Genomic DNA, 20714 nt, shown 5'->3' with positions numbered 1-20714 from the left:
CCCCTGTCCTCTAACAGATTTGCTGCCCTATAACAGTAGTAGTAGTAGTGTGAGAGAAAGAGAGAGAATATGTAGTTGGTGGGAGGGACATTGAGGGTGAGGAAAGGCAGAGGGCATTGGAAAGTTTCCCACACAGGAGTCAGAAAGGACAAAACTGGAACCACAGAGGATGATCTGGGGTGATTAGGACACAACCTGATGGTGTCCAGGATGGGGCAGGGGCGAGCATGCAGGACAAGCACACAGGGGAGGGCACAAGGACCTAATGCCCTTGGCCAAGCTGCCTCGCAGAACAGGATGAGTAGTGCCCAGACTCCCTTAAATTAACCTGGGTGAGTGATGGTTACCCGCAGACAGAAAGTTCAAGTGAAATCAAATCAAAAGAAGGAAACTACAGTTTTGTGTATCTGAAAACCCAGTTGGTGGCCACCATCCTCTTTATACATGAATTGAAAAATAGCCATGATGTATATATATTATAACCCAAAAGAGATGAAGGGGAAAAGTCAACAAGGTTTTCTTTCAATGTGAGACTCCGGGTTAAAATGGGCTGTGCATTATATTTCTGTGTTCTCTGACTCTCTTAAATTTATTATTTATTTGTTCACTTTTAACAACAAAAGCAATGCCTGTGTACTGTGAGAAAATTTAAATTTCAAAACATAAAAAGTACAAAAGAAGCAAAACTGCAATCACTATAAAAGTAATGATTTTCTCACCCTAAAGTTATCCATTTTCAAGTTTCTTGTGAGTAATTCCAGGAAAAAAATATGTACGTTTCCTGACTAGAATATAGACTGTTTTTTTTTTTAACAGAACAGAACCCTTTAAAAACAAAATAATAATGATAATAATAAAAGAAAGGGAGACAAATAATCTGAAGTTCTAAAGATAATTTCTTTTTAATGTTCCACTTCTGGGATTAAGAAAATGTTTCTTGAGGCTCCTTCCTCCATGTAATTTAGGTGGATTGGAGTTTGGAGGATCAGGGGAAGGTTATTTTACAATTTTTATGTGAAAAACAAAAGACAATAAATAGAGCTTTTAGAAATCTATTTTCAAAGGTGTTCCATTTGAGAAGTAGATGGTAGGTTCATTTTCTCTTTTTTAATGAATGGTGCTTTCTGTGAGCAAAGTCCAAATCAGTACTTTGAAGAAATAAAATGAGGTCACAACTAGACGTTAGGTTCATGAGGACTGATGTGAGGCCACCAGCCATCCAGGCAGGTATTCTAAAGGTGCAAGCTGACTCCCCCATGCTGGGAAGGATGGCTCAGAAATGCAACCCTGGCTATTAGGAAGTGGCTTCTGGGCTGGGACTAATAGGAGGGTAATTAACCATGGCCATGAGGTTCTGATGGGCAGGGGAATAGGGAAAGAACATTTGGGATTGGCTGGAGAACTGAGAAGGTGAAACTGAAAGAGACTTTGCATCATAATGCCTCCAGATTGGTTGGGGGAGGATGAGGTTTGGATTCAGCCCCTGCACCCTTTTTGTTCTGAAGCCACCTCTAACTGGTTCTATATGCCATAGTCTTGAAGACTGAATAATAGTGAGAACAGCACATTTCTCTTACAGTGTATTTGTGAGAAAGGTAAAGGGAAATAATAACTATGGTACTAAGGCAATTCGACTAATATATCCATGTCACCAGACATTATCAGTTTTGTTACATGAGAATGCAAGGAAGTCGGAAGACTTTCCTGAGTATCACATTTACTGAAGGACAGGTAAGTAAGAAATTTAGCTATGTTTTACAACCTTTGACATCCTAGGTGTTCATACAGCATCAGGGTAGAAAGTGACATAAAGTACTAACATAGTCTTAATGATAGAAAATGCTGTCTTATGTTTCAAATACTTTCCAGGCCCTCAGTGGCTGCTTTTGCGGAGAGAACTAGAGCAGAAGATATTCTCCCTCCCACATTAATGGAAGCCAACCACCTGAGTATTACAAAGAAAATTCAATACAAAGCAGTCTGATTGCATTTATCCTTCTTATGAAACATTTGCACAATGGACTTTTGATGAAGACCACATATTAGAAATTTAAAAAATATTAATATTTAAATCACATAAAATGACTACTTATTACATTATTAAAACAAAGAATAGCATAATACGTACTCTCTTCCATAATATTTTGGTCTGTTTTCCACCTATATTAAAAAGAAAAAAGATTAATAATGCATTTGAGTTCAAATCAGATAGATGAACATGCTATTCAAATGAACAGAGCCAGTGTCCTGGTAGTAATTTTATTACAGTTTCTATTCCCAAATCAGAGATTCTTGAAACTATGGAATTAAGCAACACATTCTACTATCTTGGGTAGGAATGATCTAAAATCATCCTATTTATCTCTAGGCTCTTCCCCACCCAATCATCCAATAAAAGTTTTCAAAGGAAACAAAATGATGCTTATTTTAATATTTAGGCATTTGTACAGATATTACAAAGCTTCATTCTGAAGGATAAAATGAGTATTTTAGTGTGAATAAAGCTTGTCACTATTTTAATTTCATCTCATTGTTACATTAAGTATTTATAACAAAAATGAAGAATGCACCTGTATTAAAAATGCTTAATTTGGTCTCTTTCCAGGTAAAATCAATAACATTCTTACTTTTTCAACAAATGGCTAATGAGCTGAAATTCACTTGACATCAGAGGTACAACATACATAAGCTGAGATTTATGACTTGACTAAAAATCACTAGCATTCCAGAAAAGATTTTTCAATCACAGCGTCAGCCTTGGGGTTTTCACAGCAGATCTTTATTACATATACATGATAATCTATTTTCATGAGAACTTTGTTTTCTTATATTCATGGTGATTGGGTTGGGGAGAAATTAGCATGATTCTCATGTTCAGCTTTTGTTCTGGTCTAAATCCAGGGACACTGAAAATATAGCAGAGTCATATTAAATTATGGATTTTCACTGATGGTTATGACAGCAAGTTTATGTTTATTTACTAAGTAAATATGAGCTGGGAAGCTATTTCGCTTACTGTCATTTCTGTCTATAGCCATCTGTATAGTTTTCTCACAAGGCTTACAGGTAATCATCACAGTGGATTTCCAGGGCCTGGGCAGTTTCCTGGCCCACTTCCAGGATGCCCCTGAATGATACAGAGGGTCTGAGCAGGGAGCTATGGACTAGAGAAAAAGATTCAAAGAGGGGAACCCAGGACCCTGAGGATTATATTCCCAAGCTTGCCTCGGACAAGCTTAGCTGGCAGAAAACTAATCATCTAGACACTTCTAAATATGTGTTCACTCTTCTGTGCATTTTACACTTGAAAAGCACTGAAGCAAGAGGGTGCATTCATAATTCTTCATCTTCAAGGTTTGAAGCCTGCTCAGTGTCATTTGTGAAGAAAGAGCTAAATAATATAACTAATAGAAGCAGGGAGTGTGTAAAACGTCACCCTGTATCAAATATGTATCATTATTCTCCTTGCTGGTAAGCTTTTTTAAACAACTTGACATTTTTACCATTGCTAAAACTCTCTTGTTTTTTAAAGTTATTTCTTAATTTTGATGATACTGTAGACAGGTGATGACAGCATCAACATGGCACAGAAGATGTTTAGATCTAGAGACATCAGTAGAAGTATCTCATATGAAATGGGCAAGCTAGCTCCATTCTTTGAGAGACAATATTCCATATTTTAAAATGACTCCTTACATAGACAATTTTAGTTCTTTTTGGCTGAGCCATAACACACACTTGCAAATCTGATGTGACTCCTAATGCCATTCCCTTTCTCTACCCACTTCTTTCCCTAAAAGGGAAGAGGAACTGATCTAACTTCCCAGATGAATAGCATGGTGGGTAGAGGTAATAACTCCTGGCCTGCTGGTAAATAGTTAGTGAATATTGAATTGAATTGACTATTAAGAGACAACAAATTGCTTTTGTTCATTCAATCATAAAAATCCATGGCACACTTCCCATGTCATGTTCTGTGCTCAGCCCCAGCGTGCTGTGAGGCAATCACCTTAGGTGTGCAGAGGGAAGGTACAGATGCTCAAGCAGGTGGAAATCTAACAGCTTCCAAAGAGAGAAGTCAATACTGAGGGTGACTTCAGGGATACTGAGTAACATCCTGCTAAGAAGACAGTTTGAGCTCACAGACACACCAACTTGTGTATGAAGATCACTAGAAAACACAATAAGCACCGAATTGGATGGACAGACTGTACATGGGGTAGGGCCACCAGCTGGACCCCACATATTGCTTGAAACATATACTAAAATAGATTTGTTTGTCTAAAATTCAAATTTAAATAGTCATCCTGTTTTTACTTGCTTTTGCCTAAAGCTGGCAACCCTAACCCAGAAGGAGGGGAGAAGTGAGAGCAAAAATAAGGTCTGTGGCTGGCTGTTGGATGGCTGCTCCCAGGGAGAGACAGCAATGTGCTTCAACCACTGTTCTTTTGGTGTCTTTTTAAGCTCTCAAAGCAAAAAGTCACTGTCTTTATTCATGTTAAAAAGAGAGAGAAATAATGGTTGGGATAAAAAACAAAACAATAACCTTTCCTTTTCCTAACCTTTATATTTACAGGAGTCTAAATACATTCTCCATCTGCATATTTTACTAAGCTTTTAACCAGTCAAGGGCTTAATTGCTGTCAAAAGACCCTAGGAAATTCATAAACAAGCCACACATTTTCCAGATGGATAATATTGGGTCCTTAGATCCACGCAAAACATAGTTGACTGGTTTAAGGATCTTAGGAACAAGGGACCTGACCAGAGACTAGTAGCCACCACACAATGACCTAGTAATGCCTTTCAAAAGGTTCTCTTAGTCTTTAGGCCACAACTGCTCAGTCACTAATGAATTGTGGTGGACCCATGAAATGCAGATTCATTTAAGAAACGGTAGCACCAGATTTTAGTTTCCAATTGTATGAGTCTTTTCAATAAATGTGAACAGAGAGGATAGTTCAAAAATGTGAACAGAGAGGATAGCAACTCAGAACTTGTGTTCACATTCTCATTGAAAATTATGTTTGCTAAAATCAGGCAACATAAAAAAAAAAACAGGAGTGTTAATATAAATAGTTGTGTGGATTCATAATGGCTGAAAATGTAACTTTCCAATATGAAGGAAGGTGGGTTACCAACCTGTGATTATCCTAATCCAATAGCTGGAGTCAGACAACCTATCACCTTGATGAACCTGGTATGGTGGATCTGATGCATAGAAATTAGATCTGCAATACCTGCTCTTGGGATTGAATGTTCCAACTTCAAGAGGTGAAAGAAAACTTTCTTATAAGAAAAAGAGAAACTAATAGTTTGTAGACCTATCCCTGGATTCTCCAATACTAGAACCTTAGGTAATGGACAGATTCAGAAAGGAACACCTCTCTTTGCAGAAAAATACAAAGAAAGAGACGTTAAGCAAGCAAGCTTGTGATATGGGCCTTCTTCAGGCACAGGTGAATTTGGTGTGGATGGTATGACCTGAAGAATGGTGAATGATTCATTTTTAATATAACTGAATATTTAATTCTAAATAAGCCTCATCTCCTGAGAAGAGCCCCCAGGTGGGTTAATATGTGCCACTGAGGCCACTTAATCAGGATGCTTTTGAAATTTCTCTTTTGGGCTGCCTGAAGACTTAATGCTTTCTTTTGAATATCACTACAGTAACCCTTCTCAGTGTTCTTTCAAAACAGAAAATTCTGGATGTTTGCTAAAGATTCCACATTCTAGACCAACTGAACCTGAATCATTGAGGGTGGAATTACAATGTGTTATCTCCTCAAATTTAACAGAAGATGTTTAAGCATACACTAACATTTCAGAATCACTGGTATACAGAAACATATTTGCTTTTGAGGATAAACTTGAAAGTGGACGTTACTATGACAAAAGTAATTTATAACCAAATAGTAAATTAGGTGAGTGATTCAACTAGGAAATATATCTGAGATAAAAATGAGGCATAATCCTAAAATAATGAGATCTGCACTGTACTTGTTCTGAAAGTATTTAAGAAGAGACATTCTTACAGAACTTTGAACCATGGGACTTGAAGGAAATAAAAGTAGTTTCCCAAGTCTACTAATTGCAAAGAGACCATGTTCATATATAATACTTGTGTCAAAGCAAAACCTATTTCATAGCTTTATATTCCTATTTCAGATATAATTAAATTGCTAGCATCGTGACTATGGCAGATGTTTTTAGTTTGGTCTGGTTCTGTTCTTATGATCCTCACGCTATGTTCCTACAGAAGGAAAGTTAATGCACATGCTATGACTTCTCACCTACAACAGTGACCTCATCACCACATATTTTCCCTATGCTCCAACCAACCCAGGTTCCTTTCTGTGAGTCCATAAACATACCCCGTCCCATACACCTGTCATCTTTTATGTGTTCTTAAGATCCTGAACACTTATTCAAACAAAATAGCTCATGTAATGTTTTGTAAGGGCAGGCTCTGGGCTTAGATGACCTGGCTTTGAAACCAGTTCTGTGTGCTTACATAAGCAAGTTATAAATTTCTCAATTCTTCAATATTTTCATCCTAAAAGACACAGCTTCACTGAGTTGTAATAATTATAGGAGTAAGTACATGTAACATACAGGCAACAGTGCCTGTAACACAGAGCTAACCAATGAGTATTAGGCCAGGAAAGGCCTCCCTTATATAGAAAGAAGTAGGTATATTCATTTTTTCTTTTTTTATTGGAGAACTCACCATACCATCATTTAAATATTTACTTACCCATGTCTTGCCTAGCTATTATGAGAGGTTTTTGAAGCAATAGTTTTTGTCTTTATATTTCCAGGATTTTGCATAGAGTAAATGTAGGCATTGCATATCTAGAACTAAACTATTCTTACAATGTGTAGCCAAGTCTCAAATAGCAATCACCTCTATTCCATTATTTAACATGGTTAAAAAAAAGTCATCCTTTAGAGCACCCAAAACTATAATGACCCATCATCAACTCTGTTGTTACGTGACTCCGGATAGGTTTTTAAACTTCTTTGAATATCTTTTCCACAATTTTCAATAAAACTGGAGTTTTACAAATGCACTATTCTAATAAGTCTGTTGCAAAGATTAGATAAGATAATGCATGTTAAAAACATGGGCTTGGAACATCATGGCATATTAACATTTATTGAGTGGCTACTATGCAGAAACTGTCCATGAATTAGCATGTGATTCTCTCATGGAAGCCTCCAAATAACGCTAATAAGGTAAGTGCATTATATTAGAGAGTGCCGCTAAGTAAAGAGGCTGAGGTCTCAGAACTAGTAAGTGGCCCAGCACCCAGCACTCATGCCTTTAATTGGTGCTTCCCTGCTTCTCTAGTAGACATTTATCTCTATTGCTATTTCCTTAGCTGTCAGAATTCTACACTTTAGTTAAATTAGTTAGATTATTTGAATAGTCCTTAGTTTTTCTTTGACAAAGTCCATCACCTTAAAAATCCCTTTGGAATGAATGTACTGAGTTCTGCCAATGAGAACTTGAAATACATTGCCTAGAAGTAGTGATATTTTGGATCTCTCAACTCCTTTTTCATAATTGAGAATTACATGTTTTTCAAGTTACCCAGTTTACTTCACAATTTAATCTTCTAATTTTCAGGAAGCATTCTTAGCATTTTACTAAGCCGGGAAGAACAGTATGGTGACAGCTGCAAAGTGAGAGACAGGAAACATAATCCTTAAATGAGTTTGCTTTATAGTCAGATTATCATTGCCTAGATAAACACAAGTTCTTTTATATTCAACACAAAGATGTTTAAAGAATATTGTGAGTCCTCTGTAAACAAGGTTTCCAATTATTGAAAAAACAAAGCTTTTATAATCCCCCAGCAGCTGGTATATGTTAAGTTTTTCCTTAATAGAAATAATTTAAGAGCCTTATTTAGCAACCTCCTACACAGGACAGTTAGGCTGCTGGCTTTTCTGAGAGATCAAAAGTGAGAGGTAGTGAGGGGAGGCTTTTGATGGGAGGATTTGTATTGGCAATATCAGGGCAATTTCATCCAGAAAAAAATAAATATGGATAATTCCTTTGTAATTAAAAATCAAAGATATCTATTGAAAGAGAAAGAAATGCAAGCATTGAAATTTACATTCTTGTACAAAACATATAATATAGAAGGAAACTTGAACAAACTTTAAAATCTCCTGTTTCCTTTTTGTCTAGAATCTAGGGTTTGACTTTTTCCTCTAATGGTATTACTTTAACATTTCCAGAATTCTGTGTGGCCCTGGTGAGGAGAATTCCCTTTTGTCTTTATTTGAATGTATTATAATAAATCTACTGACCTGTCTGTCTGTCTGTAATAAACCCTCTCCTTAAAGGGTTACCAATGGCTTTACTAGGTTCTGCATATAAGTCAGGCCTAGTAGTCACCTGTATAAGCAATCTGCTAACTCATAGAGTTACACAACACATCAGTTTAGGCTGTTTGGGGCCAAAGCAGCTGTTATTCATTTAGTTTGTTTTCTGCCTCTATTTTCCAGGAACTATAATATAAAAATAAGTGATAAAAATAGAACACATAAAAAGTAAGCCTTTTCTTAGACCTCCTTCCACTGGGATGCGTGGTGTCTTTATATCCCAGGGAAGTCTGGAGACATTTTTGATTATGACTGAGGAAGAGGATAATACTGGCATGTAGTGTGGGTGGAGTCCAGGGATGTTGGTAAGTATCCTGCAAAACACATGACCAGCCTTCTCCCACAAAGAACTATCCCTCCCAAAATGCCTATAGTGCCAAGGTTGAGATATGCTTTTTGAGACTAAAAGGGCTTCAGACTCTTGAGTATTCCCTTACAATGTTATTTAAAATAATTTTAATGAAAATTCAAACAACACATGCTTTGAATATAGAAAATAAAATGAGTAAAAGGAAGATAAGAGGAAATATTTGGTTTTGATAATAGTGATAGCTTAGAAAGGTAGATTTTTAGAGAAATTACTACTGAAATATCTTTAACAACTCAGAAATACTTTTAATTCACTTAGTAAACAACTGAACATACTAAGATATCAATAAAGTTGATAAGGAAGTTCTCTCCCCCCATCACTGGCAAAAATTTTAAATAATCTCAGATGTCTTAAAGCACTAACAAGAAATTTTAAGTTATTACTTGGGAGTAATGAACCATGACATGCACACATCTGAAAGATGTTCAAATCCCAGGCTGTTATGGGTCTCTGCACCTCACAGCATGTTGCTTTGAAACTTTGCCCTGATCACTGGATTGGAAACACAACTTCCATTACTCACAGCTTCCTGGGGTCAAACCAGGAGCTGTGATGCTGTCTAAATGGCTGTCTAGTACCTCAATGATACCCTGATTTCCTAGGTTTCATTATATAATCAACTAGACAAAATAAGCACAGTATTTGTGCTTGTGTTTGTATTTAAAGAGTAATACACTGTACCCCCTTCCCTTCCACATTGCACACATTCAGCCCTTTTGTCCTTATTCTGGTTTCTTCAGGTTCAGAACTCTCAGCCCTGACCTAGAACCCTGCTAAGGGCATGTATAGGAGGAGAGGCAGTGGAGCCAGGACTTAGTTGCCTCCAGCACCCTGGAGCATCAGTTCACCCAACAGCAAGTCACGTAGAGATTGACTTTCCCAGTTTGCAGCAGAGAAAAGTCTGCATGATTCTATTACTGAAGATCACACAGAGGTGTAGGTACGAGATTAAAGCCATAGTCTGGTCAATACAAATGATCAGATTCTTCTTCCCCCAGAGGAAGCAAGATTATCAGGGGACAGCAGAGAGAATATTAACTCGAAACTATTGATTCAGCTGTTTCAATGGGTTGAACTCGGAGCTGGGTTGATCTCCAAATCGTTAAGCTCCTCAAACTTCTTATTCTAAGGACATGGGTGGATTCTCTCATCAAATCTGAGGGCCAACTTTACTCCTCATCCTGTGAAAGGTAACCTCCAGGCTGAAAATTGCCATTCCAGATTCCTTCCTCTCTCTCAAGTGCATTTGCAATCTGTCCTGTCCATTGTATGTAATTCCTTAATTACTCTTGAAATGGTCCCTCTTTCTATTCACTGTGATCTGTTCACATCTCCCTGTTTGTACTTCTGTCTCCTTCCAAACTATCTTTCACTATGAGATTATAAAACTCAACTCTCATCATATTTCTCTATGCTCAAATTTTTTCATAGCCACATCATTGTCATGTTGTCAAACCTACGACTTAATGGGGCCATCTTCCTTTCTCTTCTTGCTTTTCTTTATATTTTGTTATCATCACCTGAAATACTACATAGTTTTATTTGTGTGTATGTGTGTGTGTTGCCCATCTTCCCCATGCAAATGGAAAGTGCATGAAGACAGAGGTTTTGTGTTTTGCTTACTTCTGTCTCCAGAATTTAGAAGAGAACTGGCACAGAGCAGGCACTCAAAAATATTAATTGAATGAATAAATGAATGACATAAAAGGTTCTTCTTAGCATGTCCTTGCATATGTATCCAGAATATGACCTTAGCACACACTTTAGACCCAGCCATAAACTTATTCCTTAATTCTTTTTGTTCCTAATGCAGAACTTTATAGAATTTCTAAAATATGACCTAGTAAGTCATCCATTTAAACCATTCTTTGATCAGAGTATTTCCTCTGTCTGGAATTCTAATGTTTGCACTACAAAATATACCTTAACTTGTCAAAATTTCACTGATCTTTCTTAAAAGTAAGAGGTAAAATGAAGCCATCTTGGAAAAATCATTCCTTTCTGCTTCAGACCAGTTTACATATTGCTTTTTGTATACTCCCTGCATCTAAAGACCTGAGTTACAGTCATGATTTTAATGGAGCTGGAATTGTAGGTCATTATGACCTTTAGTTAGATCTGTGAAGGAAGGACTCCTATCTTTTCATCTCTGTTGTCTCAACACCCAGCAACCCTTTATACAGAGCTCAGTTTTAGTGGGAGTCATAGATTATTTGAAAGACAGCTTTGCTAATGACCTTATTTCTCCTTCCTGGATTCACTAAAATGTCAAAGAGGGTCTCCAGGGAAAGACTAGAAATATTGGTGTTTCATGCCTTGATGTTTTGTGCCTTTAAGCCATAGTACAACTTGTTTCCTACCCAGTTTTGTGAATATCCAAAACTGAAAACTGAAGACCATGGAATAACTAAGAATTGTAATCAGTGATTCTGCTTGCTGAGATCCCACACACTCTCTTGACAAGGGATGAACATGCAAGTCAACAAGATCACTCAGATTCTCTGTTCCTGGAATTTGCAAGTTGAGGAAAACTCTTAAAAACAACTGTTGGCGCAATGGGTTAAAGCACCTCATTATGAAACTCTCTGAAATCACTGCAGCATGAGTTTAATCCCTGACCAGGGAGCTGACCCACATGGTATGGCAGACCTCTCCTGACCCTCCAACTGCTCCCCTCAGCAGTGTATTTCAATAGATCTGCCTGTTCTGCTCCCCAGTCTGTCTCTGGTAAATCCTCTCACCCACCATACCTCTGGCTTGTACCATAGTTCTGTAAGCATAAATAAATAAATCTTAAAAAAAAAAAAAACTGTTAAGAGTTGATTCACATGCCTGACAGGGCCTAACAATCACAACCACTAGTAATTAGATGTTGGGGACCGAGGCCGGCATCTTGCGTCTGTCAGTGTCTTGCGTCATAAAAAGGTGAAATGGAGTCCGGATAGAAAAAAATATCCGGGTTGCAAAAGGCATGTGGGAAGAGCTCCCTGCCCCCACCTTTTCCTTTTCCTCTTTCTTTTCTCGCCCATTTTTGCTCCTCGCGAGACCAACTGCCACCAAAACATGTTGCATTTCTATTGGCCTTCTTCCTTCCTGGCATCCCTCTCCTCCTGTATATAAGCTGAGATAAAAACCCAATAAAGAGTTCTTTCTTTGTTCTGCTACACGCGCGTGACTGATTCTTTTGTTCGCAGGACCTGGGGCCCTGAATCTCTGGCCTGCTGGTCAAGGTCCCCCGCAATTAAGAACTTCCTATTTGCCAGGCATTACTCCAAGCATGTTCTTGACATATATTAATCCATTCAAGCCAGGTGACTGTATAAAGGTCAGATCTATCACACCCAAATTGAGACATAGAGGCACAGGGTAAAACCAGGCTATATTATCCTGGAGCTAGGGCCCCATAGCCATTGCACCCCACTGCCCAGAGGTGCATCAGTCCTGCTTTCCAGCTCCCTGGAGAAGTTCCACTTCATACCCTCTCCAAGACTCTGTTCACTTTGCTTTCTATTCATACAATGCCTTTATATCCTTCCAACTACCCTGTGGCTCTTCCTACCCATCATTTTTGTGTACACATGCTAAATTTTGTTGGAATTGGTTTCTGTTGTGTAGAGCAGACTCTTAAATGATATTCCCACTAAATCCCAATCTCCAAGGCTGGAGCTCTGGTGGAAATGCAGGGCTGACACACTTTGAGGACTGGGAACCATGAGTTTGGGCGACTGCTGTAAGAGTCCAAGAGGACCATTACCTTCTTAGCAGTTTGCAATACCTTTTTCTACGTGGATTTTGGTCCACCTTGACAGTAGACTTTCAGAAACACTGAAAGCTCATCCATGGGAAATATTCATTCTGGCAACCAGCTCAGATTAATTTCTAGCATCCCATTTTAACTCATTCTTCCTTACTCCATCTTCCCTGACATTGTGATTCCTTGGCTATCTACATCCAGCTCAGGCCCTCCTCGTGAAACAACCCAGTTAGGTCTTTGGCTCTGGCTCTTGACTAATGGCTCTGCACTCATCCTTTGGCAGCCTGAAGCCTCAGTTCCAAGTAAAATGTCTCTTTCCTCTCATCAGGTCAAATCCCATGGAGCAATTTAGGCCAGGCAGACTGGCTAGACTCCCAGGCAGGATAATCAAATATGGTGAGTTCACCATATTAAAGAGGCACCTTATTAGACAGTCACCTTATTAAAAAGTAATAATCAAAAAAGAAATCCTACAAAGAGGAACAAACATCCAGGATTTAATCATGGACAGAAGTTTTACCTTAATATCTAATCTCCTATCTCTCATTTCCCTTTCTCTGGTCTTCAGTGCAGATGAGGACCTGAGATTATTTTTCATGATTGAATGCTATCTCTGGGCCATCTGACTGTTCTTCCTTACACTAAATAGCTCTTGTTCTATAACCTTTTCTAATAGATCCTATTGTCCAGTTCTTAATTCATCATTATTATTCTCCCTGGAACTCTCTTTAAATTCTCCACATACTTCTTCTGTTCAGAGAGCTTGAAGTACTCAATAGAATCAAATCAAATCAAGAAAACTAATGCTGCTGTGAAATTTCTAGGGGGAAAAAGATTGGGTGAGTACATTCATTTAATTCTTCCTTCTTGTTAGTAAATTTTTTCCTTCAAAGCTTAATGGCATTTGGGTTAAGTGGTACTATATGTACTTTGGAAAAGCCAAAGAACATTCCATCATTTGCATTCTTCTCTCCAGAAATTCTCTTCCCAGCCTCCTCTTAGAAATGCAAGCATATTCAAATATAGTATTCAGTGTAAATATTCAATGTAACTCTTCAAATCCAAGTATTCAATGTTAGTGTTCAAATCTAAATGTTCAAACATAAGTGTTCAACCTGATTGACAAAATTAATCTACCTGAAAAAAATAAATGAAAGGAAGAAAGATCTTGGAACATGGGTAGTGACTAAAGGTTGTTTAGCAAAATGTTCTTAATATTTGTTTGCATCATAGCTTCCTATGGCAACTTTTTAGACATGTTTTCCCCCAGTCACTCCTCTTCAATGAAATTTTAATATTACAGATGGACTGCATAACTGCATGTGTATCTCACTTTATAAAAAGGTAAGTTTTTTTTTTTGCACACCCCTAAGAATATTCCCCCAACCCTTCAGAGGTAACAACACCCATGCTGGTAACTTATTGTCTGGTGAGAGCTTCATGGCTTTCAGAAGCTTTTGCACTTAGCTTTCTACTGGGAAGGTAGAACATGTATCTCTGCCTCCTTATAGATGAGGTGAATCAGTATGTTCCCAGTTCTACCCAGGGCTAGCCACAGATTCACGATCGGACTAGTCCTTGATTCCAGTTCAGTACTTATTTTTCTACACTGTGACAATGTCAGACAATCTGGAAAGCTGTTTTTAATTATTTTAAAAAATTACCTAATTTAACATTTTTAAATAGGCACTCCTTCCCCCAAATAATTCCCAATATGGTTATAAATAGAAGTAAAAGTGCCTTGTTAATGTCTGTCCTTGCTTTCAATTATTCATTTTCTGACAAATTATTGCAAATGAAAAAATTCCTGAGCTAGCTCTCTGGTGCTCAGAGCAGTTTTTGCTTAAGACATCTTGCTGCTCTTCTGGGCTGTGTACCCAAGAGATTGGTTTGGAGCCCTGGTCTGGAGCACCTCTTGCCATTACTCTTCTTGCACAAACTATCTTTGTTTTTTCTTTTTGACATTTTATTATGAAAATTTATATACAGAAAGATGGAAAGGATTTTATAGCAAACAGTCATATGCACACCAGCCAGCGTCTACAACATTTACTATACTTGCTTCCTGGCATGTCTATTTATTCATTCTACTCATCCATTAATCCAACTTTGGGTGGAATTTTCATAGTAAGTTGCACACATAGCTTCAGCACATACCTCATTAATCAGAATTTGGTAACATATAGACTTTGAATAGGAGAGTAACATCAGTTTTGTTCTTGACATTAAAGAAAGTGAATTTATTGTACATGCTCCGATGTTGTTCTTAAGTAAATAGACTGCACACATCTCTTTAATTTCCTGCTGTAGGGTTCTGTGCCACCTTTTCTAACAGTCTATCATTTTTTAAATGGGGATAAAATGGCCATAAGAAAGCAGATGAAAGGACACCTGCTTATTGTAACTGCCTTGGTTTCTTTCATCAAGTTACATGGATTAAATATGAAGAGCAAAATGTTTCTTAAAATGACTTGGGGGCAAATTCATCCTAAGTTATAGGAATAAAATTTTTTCTTTTAGACACACACACACACACACACACACACATTTATATCAAAAGACTCCTATTTCTAATTATATGTATATGTGTCTATATATATATACATATATATATAAAATTTGATGCTTTACATATATATTTTTTATGCAAGCCAGAGGTACAGGGGCTATGAGAGGAATCACTAGAGACAGAGTGTAGAGCAGAACAGGCAGATGTACAAAAATACACTGCAGAGGGGAGCAGTGGGTGAGACAGGAGAGGTCTGTCTCTCCTGTCCTGTGGGCCACGTCCCTGGCCTGGGATCTAACTAACTCTAACTACAGTGGCTGTGGAAAACCTCACAGTGCTGCGCTTCAACCCATAGTGCCACCAGGGAGGGCCCCTGCTTTACATATACTAACTTATTCTTCAGAGTTAATTGTAGTGCATCTAGACTTAAACCTTAAAACCTTAAGGTTTTGAGAATGATATAGCCTTTATCTCAATTACTCAACTTTCAATGGGAGTGTGTAAGCAGTCATACAATATGTACAGCAGTAAGCATTGCAGTGTTCTAATAAAACTTTATTTACAAAAGCAGTCTGCAGTTTTTCAATACTATGCTGGATTAACAAACTTTAGAGTCCCTTCTCAAAAGTCAGTTTTAGGACATATTATAGTTAGGTCGAAATGTAGAGCTTGCCAATGGCTCAAAGGCCTTTTTTATTTAACTTAACAATGGGTCAAACTATCTAGTGTCCATTCATTTCTTTGTCACACTACAATAGGAAGATAAATTTATTGATTTTTAATCTATTATATAATGATGCCACTTAAGAAAACAAAATGAACTAAGAAGGAATTTCCATGGTTGAATTATGTTAAACAGCTGAGAGAACTGAGACATTAGGGCATCTGATCTGCATGCTTGAATGAAAAGGTGCTAGTGAAACATCAATAAGCGTGGCCTTTGAAAAGTCATGGAACCCTGAGGACCACAATGGAACAACATGACAACCAGAGAAGTGTAAGTACAGATCTGGTAGAAATACCCAGGAAGACAGAAGAACATTTCATCAAGGAATCCATGTGTAATTACTTAGAAGGTAATAAGATGCTAGATGACAACTAATGTGCTTTTGCTGGTCTGGGCCAAAGCTACTTAATTGCTTCCATTGTAATGGGGAGACTACACTGGTCATGTAAATAGTAGGAAGAAAGAGTTAAGGAAGGGAGATAATAAGAGGAGTGGTAACTGAGTCAAAGAGGCAGGGCCAGGAAAACACAGATTAGCAGGTCTGTGTTAGCAGATTAGTCACAATTCTGAATTGAGAAATGTTCACTGAGTGCACAGATGATGCACTGAGTAAAAGGACTAGCACCTGGGAAAATGAAAAAATAAGTCAAAGTCTCCCTGACATAATAATAATGGATTTGGTATTTTTATTAATATTAGAATCCATTGAAGGCAAGAATAACTCTAGCAAAGATTTGTCCCCAGATGCAAGATAAGAAAAAGTTCTTAAAAGAGCTGGCGTTCAACATGGCTTATAGTGAATATGAGTGAAAATGAATATGAATCATCTTTTGTTAATTAGTAATGTTAACATAAACAAGCAGTATAACAAACTCATTGGCTGGAAATTCGGTATAGGAAAGTGGGTTAAATTAAGCACTGACCATAGGCCAGCAAGGATTTGTATTTGGCCTCTGCAATGTAAGAGGGTGTGGGAAAGCTAGACAAACCAAACATGAAAGACAAAAATATTTTTACAGGGTGGAAAATAGCATCAAAGAGGAAATATATCGAGAAGAAAAAGGATGACTTGACATTCACTTTGAAGTCCATGAAATTCTAGCATGGCACTGGGAAAACAGGAAGCATAGGCAGAAGACAAAGCATCCTGATTCTTTCTGCCCTGGGTCGGGGAAGGTTGTACAAAATAGAACATAGAAGGGACAAGAACAGTGGTGACAGCGGTGACTCTTGCACTTTATGATGATCGGGATGGCAGGCAGGGCTTGGTAAAACCAGACTGCTGGGTCCCCTCTTCAACTTTGTGATTTGGCAAGCGTGGGGTGGATTAGGAAATCTGACTTTTGACAATTACTGGTTGAAGCTACAGTTTCTGATCCTGGGACTGCACTTTGAGAACGACCACAGTAGAAGTCCAGTCCTGAATTTGGTCTGGGTTTGAGTATGACTCTACACGTTTCCTTCTTATAAAATGAGAGCTGTGATCCTTGAGGCACTGTTATGAGGAATAACAAACATTAGATTCTTAACCAAGAGCTTGGGATATATAAGTACGCCATATGCGTTAGCTTAGTCACCATCAGTGACTAACAATAATTAAGAATGAAGCAATGTCATTACCAGGGTGGTTATATTAAAATTGGGGTAGTCTGAGATTGCACCATCCACATTTTTCTGATAGTAAAGTCAAGGCTATGACCTTTTTTTCAAACATCTCAATGCTTGCTCGCTTAGCCAGTCCACACTACCCTCTGAGACATGGCTTGCCTGGGGCAAAGTGTACTTGACTTTATCAGCACTGTTTTTCAGTTAAAGTTTAACCAGATGAGTAAAATGTGAAGCCTATCTTTAAAGCCTCACTAGCGCACTCTGCTATGTTCCTGCCTATGGTCTGGAGTGGTCCTTGCTGCACCTAAAATTTGGCTGAATCTGACCTGTGACTCACAGAGAGACATACTGTGGACTAGTGGAGTATCCACTTTATCCCACTAATGAGTGATGGCAATTTGGTCTCTGGCTGTTAAGTTTAGGCAAAGATGACTGAGTGTGCATTATAATCTATGATACTATTAGTTCATTTTTTTCTACGACTAACTATATAAGTAGTATTTCACCTTTAGCTATGGTATAAAGGGATTAGAATTTTCAAGTTATGTTTTAAGAAATAAATATCACCCAGAGATTAAAAAACCATTTCAAAAAAGTTCACTTATTATCAATCACTGTTTAATTTCCCTCAGTTTCTTGGTTCTGCTTTAAGAAGAGACCTCCCACCCTTGCCTCAACTGTGCTTCACTGTGTATACTGTTGCTTGGTGACCCTCCCCAGTTCAGCTCATCTGTCCCCCTGGCCTCTGTTCTATAGAAGCTTGTCCTTAAGAGTCATGACCACTGCTCATGACTAAATCATGATCACCTTGGAAATGACTAAATATTTTCTAGGGGCAGACGTGTACAGAGTCTGTATTAAAAGTAGCTCAAAGTATTCCAAAGAGAGTGAATTCTGTTTTTGGAGGGTTCTGTATTTTGATAGATCATAGTGCTTGTCAATAAGCAGGAATGCTTTTATTTTAAAAAGTACAAACTTTTTGGTTTTATACTTAGAAAAGTATCAAGCTCATATGTCTAAATTCATTTTATTACTCTGGTTTTACTAGATCTTCCCATCCCACCCCTCTTTAGCACTTTGGATCTACAACCAAAACAAGTATAACTCAGGATGAAATCACATCAAGAAAACAGCCTGACTGCATCAGGGAGTGAGATGAAAGCCTGAGGGGAATAATGATGGGAAAGCCCTTTATTCTCGGTTATGTCAATATTAAAGGGTAAAAAAGAGACCAGGGGAGGAAAACCTAGGATGAAAAGAAAAGAAATATTCCCTACCACGAAAGAAATAGCCTTCTGACTACTACATATAAGCCAATTAAAAGGTAATAGGATTGATCTTTGTTTGTGGCTTGTAGAATCAATCTCATTACTTTAGAGGCATAGCTTGTTAGATGTCTGGAATCCGTAGAGTTTTCATGTTCCCCCAAATGCACATTAAAAAAAATTTATTTTCAACAAATAAAGAGGAAAATAGAGTAGGATAGTAGAAAACCTCTCTGAGTTTACTTTAAATTAGTGATTTAAAATTTACTGAGTTAGTTGAGAATGATAATGTCAATCAATATGCCTTTTAAAGATCTTCCGGACATGACTAAGACAAAATAAAGGCCAGAGCTCCAAGACTGTGTAGTCTGAGCATGGTGAATCAAAGTTTAAAAAACCATGATGATAACATGAAATGCCTCTGTAGTCTTAAGAGAAAATTTTTTACAAAGATTATGGTAGGTAGTTATTAAGAAATGAAGCGAAAACATAGGAGGGGAGACATTTAAGGTGATATTTCAGCTCACTAAGAGGTAGAATAAGGAATGGCTGCCATTTAAGATAGTCCATTGTCATTTCTACTTGACCTCTAGCAATCAAAAAATAAAAATAAGTGTTTCTGATCATGAATGCTGAAAGACTCAGTTCCATGGTTCACTTTTGCATTAAAGAAAAAAGTTTCCAAATTGGATTATTCGATGACAAGAAAAGGAAAGTAAAACTGCACAAAATGGAGAACAATTTAAAATGATAGTATATAATTTTACTTTTCTTTTTAAAATTGATTTTTCTTCCCATATTCACTATAGCAATTTCAAAAAGAAAGACAGATGACACCAGATCATTTACACTCACAAAAGAATTTCTACTTTTTGTGTATCTTTTAGGTAACACTAGTGAAACTTGACTTTAAATTAGTCATGCAAGCTAATCTTGACATTTTGACCTTTTGGATAGAACAAAGAGAAATTTCTAATATTCCAGGAAAAATACTAGTCTGTGTTTAAATAAGAGCCTTAACAACTGCCAAAAACCCAACTCATCACTCTAATAACAATATTGAGTAAATCTGATATGCTATTTGCAATAATTTAAGAATTTGAATCTATGTTTTCATCATTTTCCATATATTTCTGATCACCCACTGTTGCTTGGCTCCCTCCTCAATGCTAGAAGAGTATTTGTGATCGAGGTGAAATCTCTGCAGCTTGTATACTTTTGGAGGGAGATCTGCATGCAATAAGCAGCCAGACAAATATAAGAAAATATTAAAGGGTGTATTAAGTAATACAAATCAACAGGGAGATATGATGGAGAAATCAGATGGTTAGGGGAATGCTAATTTATATTAGCTCTTGGGAAACCCTCTGTTATTAGGTAAAATCAGATCTGGAACCTAATATGCAAAGAACCTGGGGACAGGAATTCCCGACAGAGGACAAATGCAAAGTCCCAGTGGCACACAACTGGTTTGTCTGCTATGTGGGATCAGAGACTAATGGGGCTAGAAGCCAGATGCCCTGAGAAGAATGTACGGTGGTGAACAGAGGAGTCACACTTTGGCTCACAGGTGTTGCAAAAAATCTTGCTTTTATTTTAAGAGCAATGGGTTCTTAATAAGTTGATAAATATGGGTTTACATTTATATTTACTTTTTATATTTATATTTAAGAATGATGATTTGGGCTTCTGTTTGGAGGAAGCTGTGTGTGTATGTGTGTGTGTGTACTGCAGGGAAAATGCCAAGAGTGGAAGCAGGGAGATTGAGTAAGAGGTTGCAGAAAATTAATGATAATTGCGGAGATGGAGAAAGGTGGACAAATGCAAGACATAGTTGGATGTGAACCTGATGTTTGCTAATAGAAAAGAGTGAGGCCCTCCCTGATGGCGCAGTGGGTTAAAGCACAGCACTGAGAAGCTAAAGCCATTTCCGCATGAGTTTGATTCCCGCCTGCCCGGAGGTGACCACATGGTGTGGCAGACCTCTCCTGACCCGCCCGCTGCTCCCCTCAGCAGTGTACTTCGTCGATCTGCCTGTTCTGCTCCCTACTCTGGTGAAACCTCTCACTGCCCCTGAGCCTCTG

General features: G+C 37.8%; 1 protein-coding gene across 1 annotated transcript in view; it reads right to left on the bottom strand.

Moving 5' to 3' along the window:
• Window positions 1–20714, bottom strand: part of CHN2 (chimerin 2) — a 252615-nt gene that overhangs the window by 90993 nt on the left and 140908 nt on the right. The window contains exon 4 of the mRNA XM_004676813.2: window positions 2129–2160. Within this exon, the coding sequence (XP_004676870.1) occupies window positions 2129–2160 (32 nt within the window). The remainder of the gene's footprint in view (window positions 1–2128; window positions 2161–20714) is intronic.

Source organism: Condylura cristata, unplaced genomic scaffold (assembly GCF_000260355.1).
Source record: "Condylura cristata isolate star-nosed mole 26May11 unplaced genomic scaffold, ConCri1.0 scaffold00005, whole genome shotgun sequence".
Taxonomy (NCBI): domain Eukaryota; kingdom Metazoa; phylum Chordata; class Mammalia; order Eulipotyphla; family Talpidae; genus Condylura; species Condylura cristata.
This window is presented reverse-complemented; position numbering and strand designations above follow the sequence as displayed.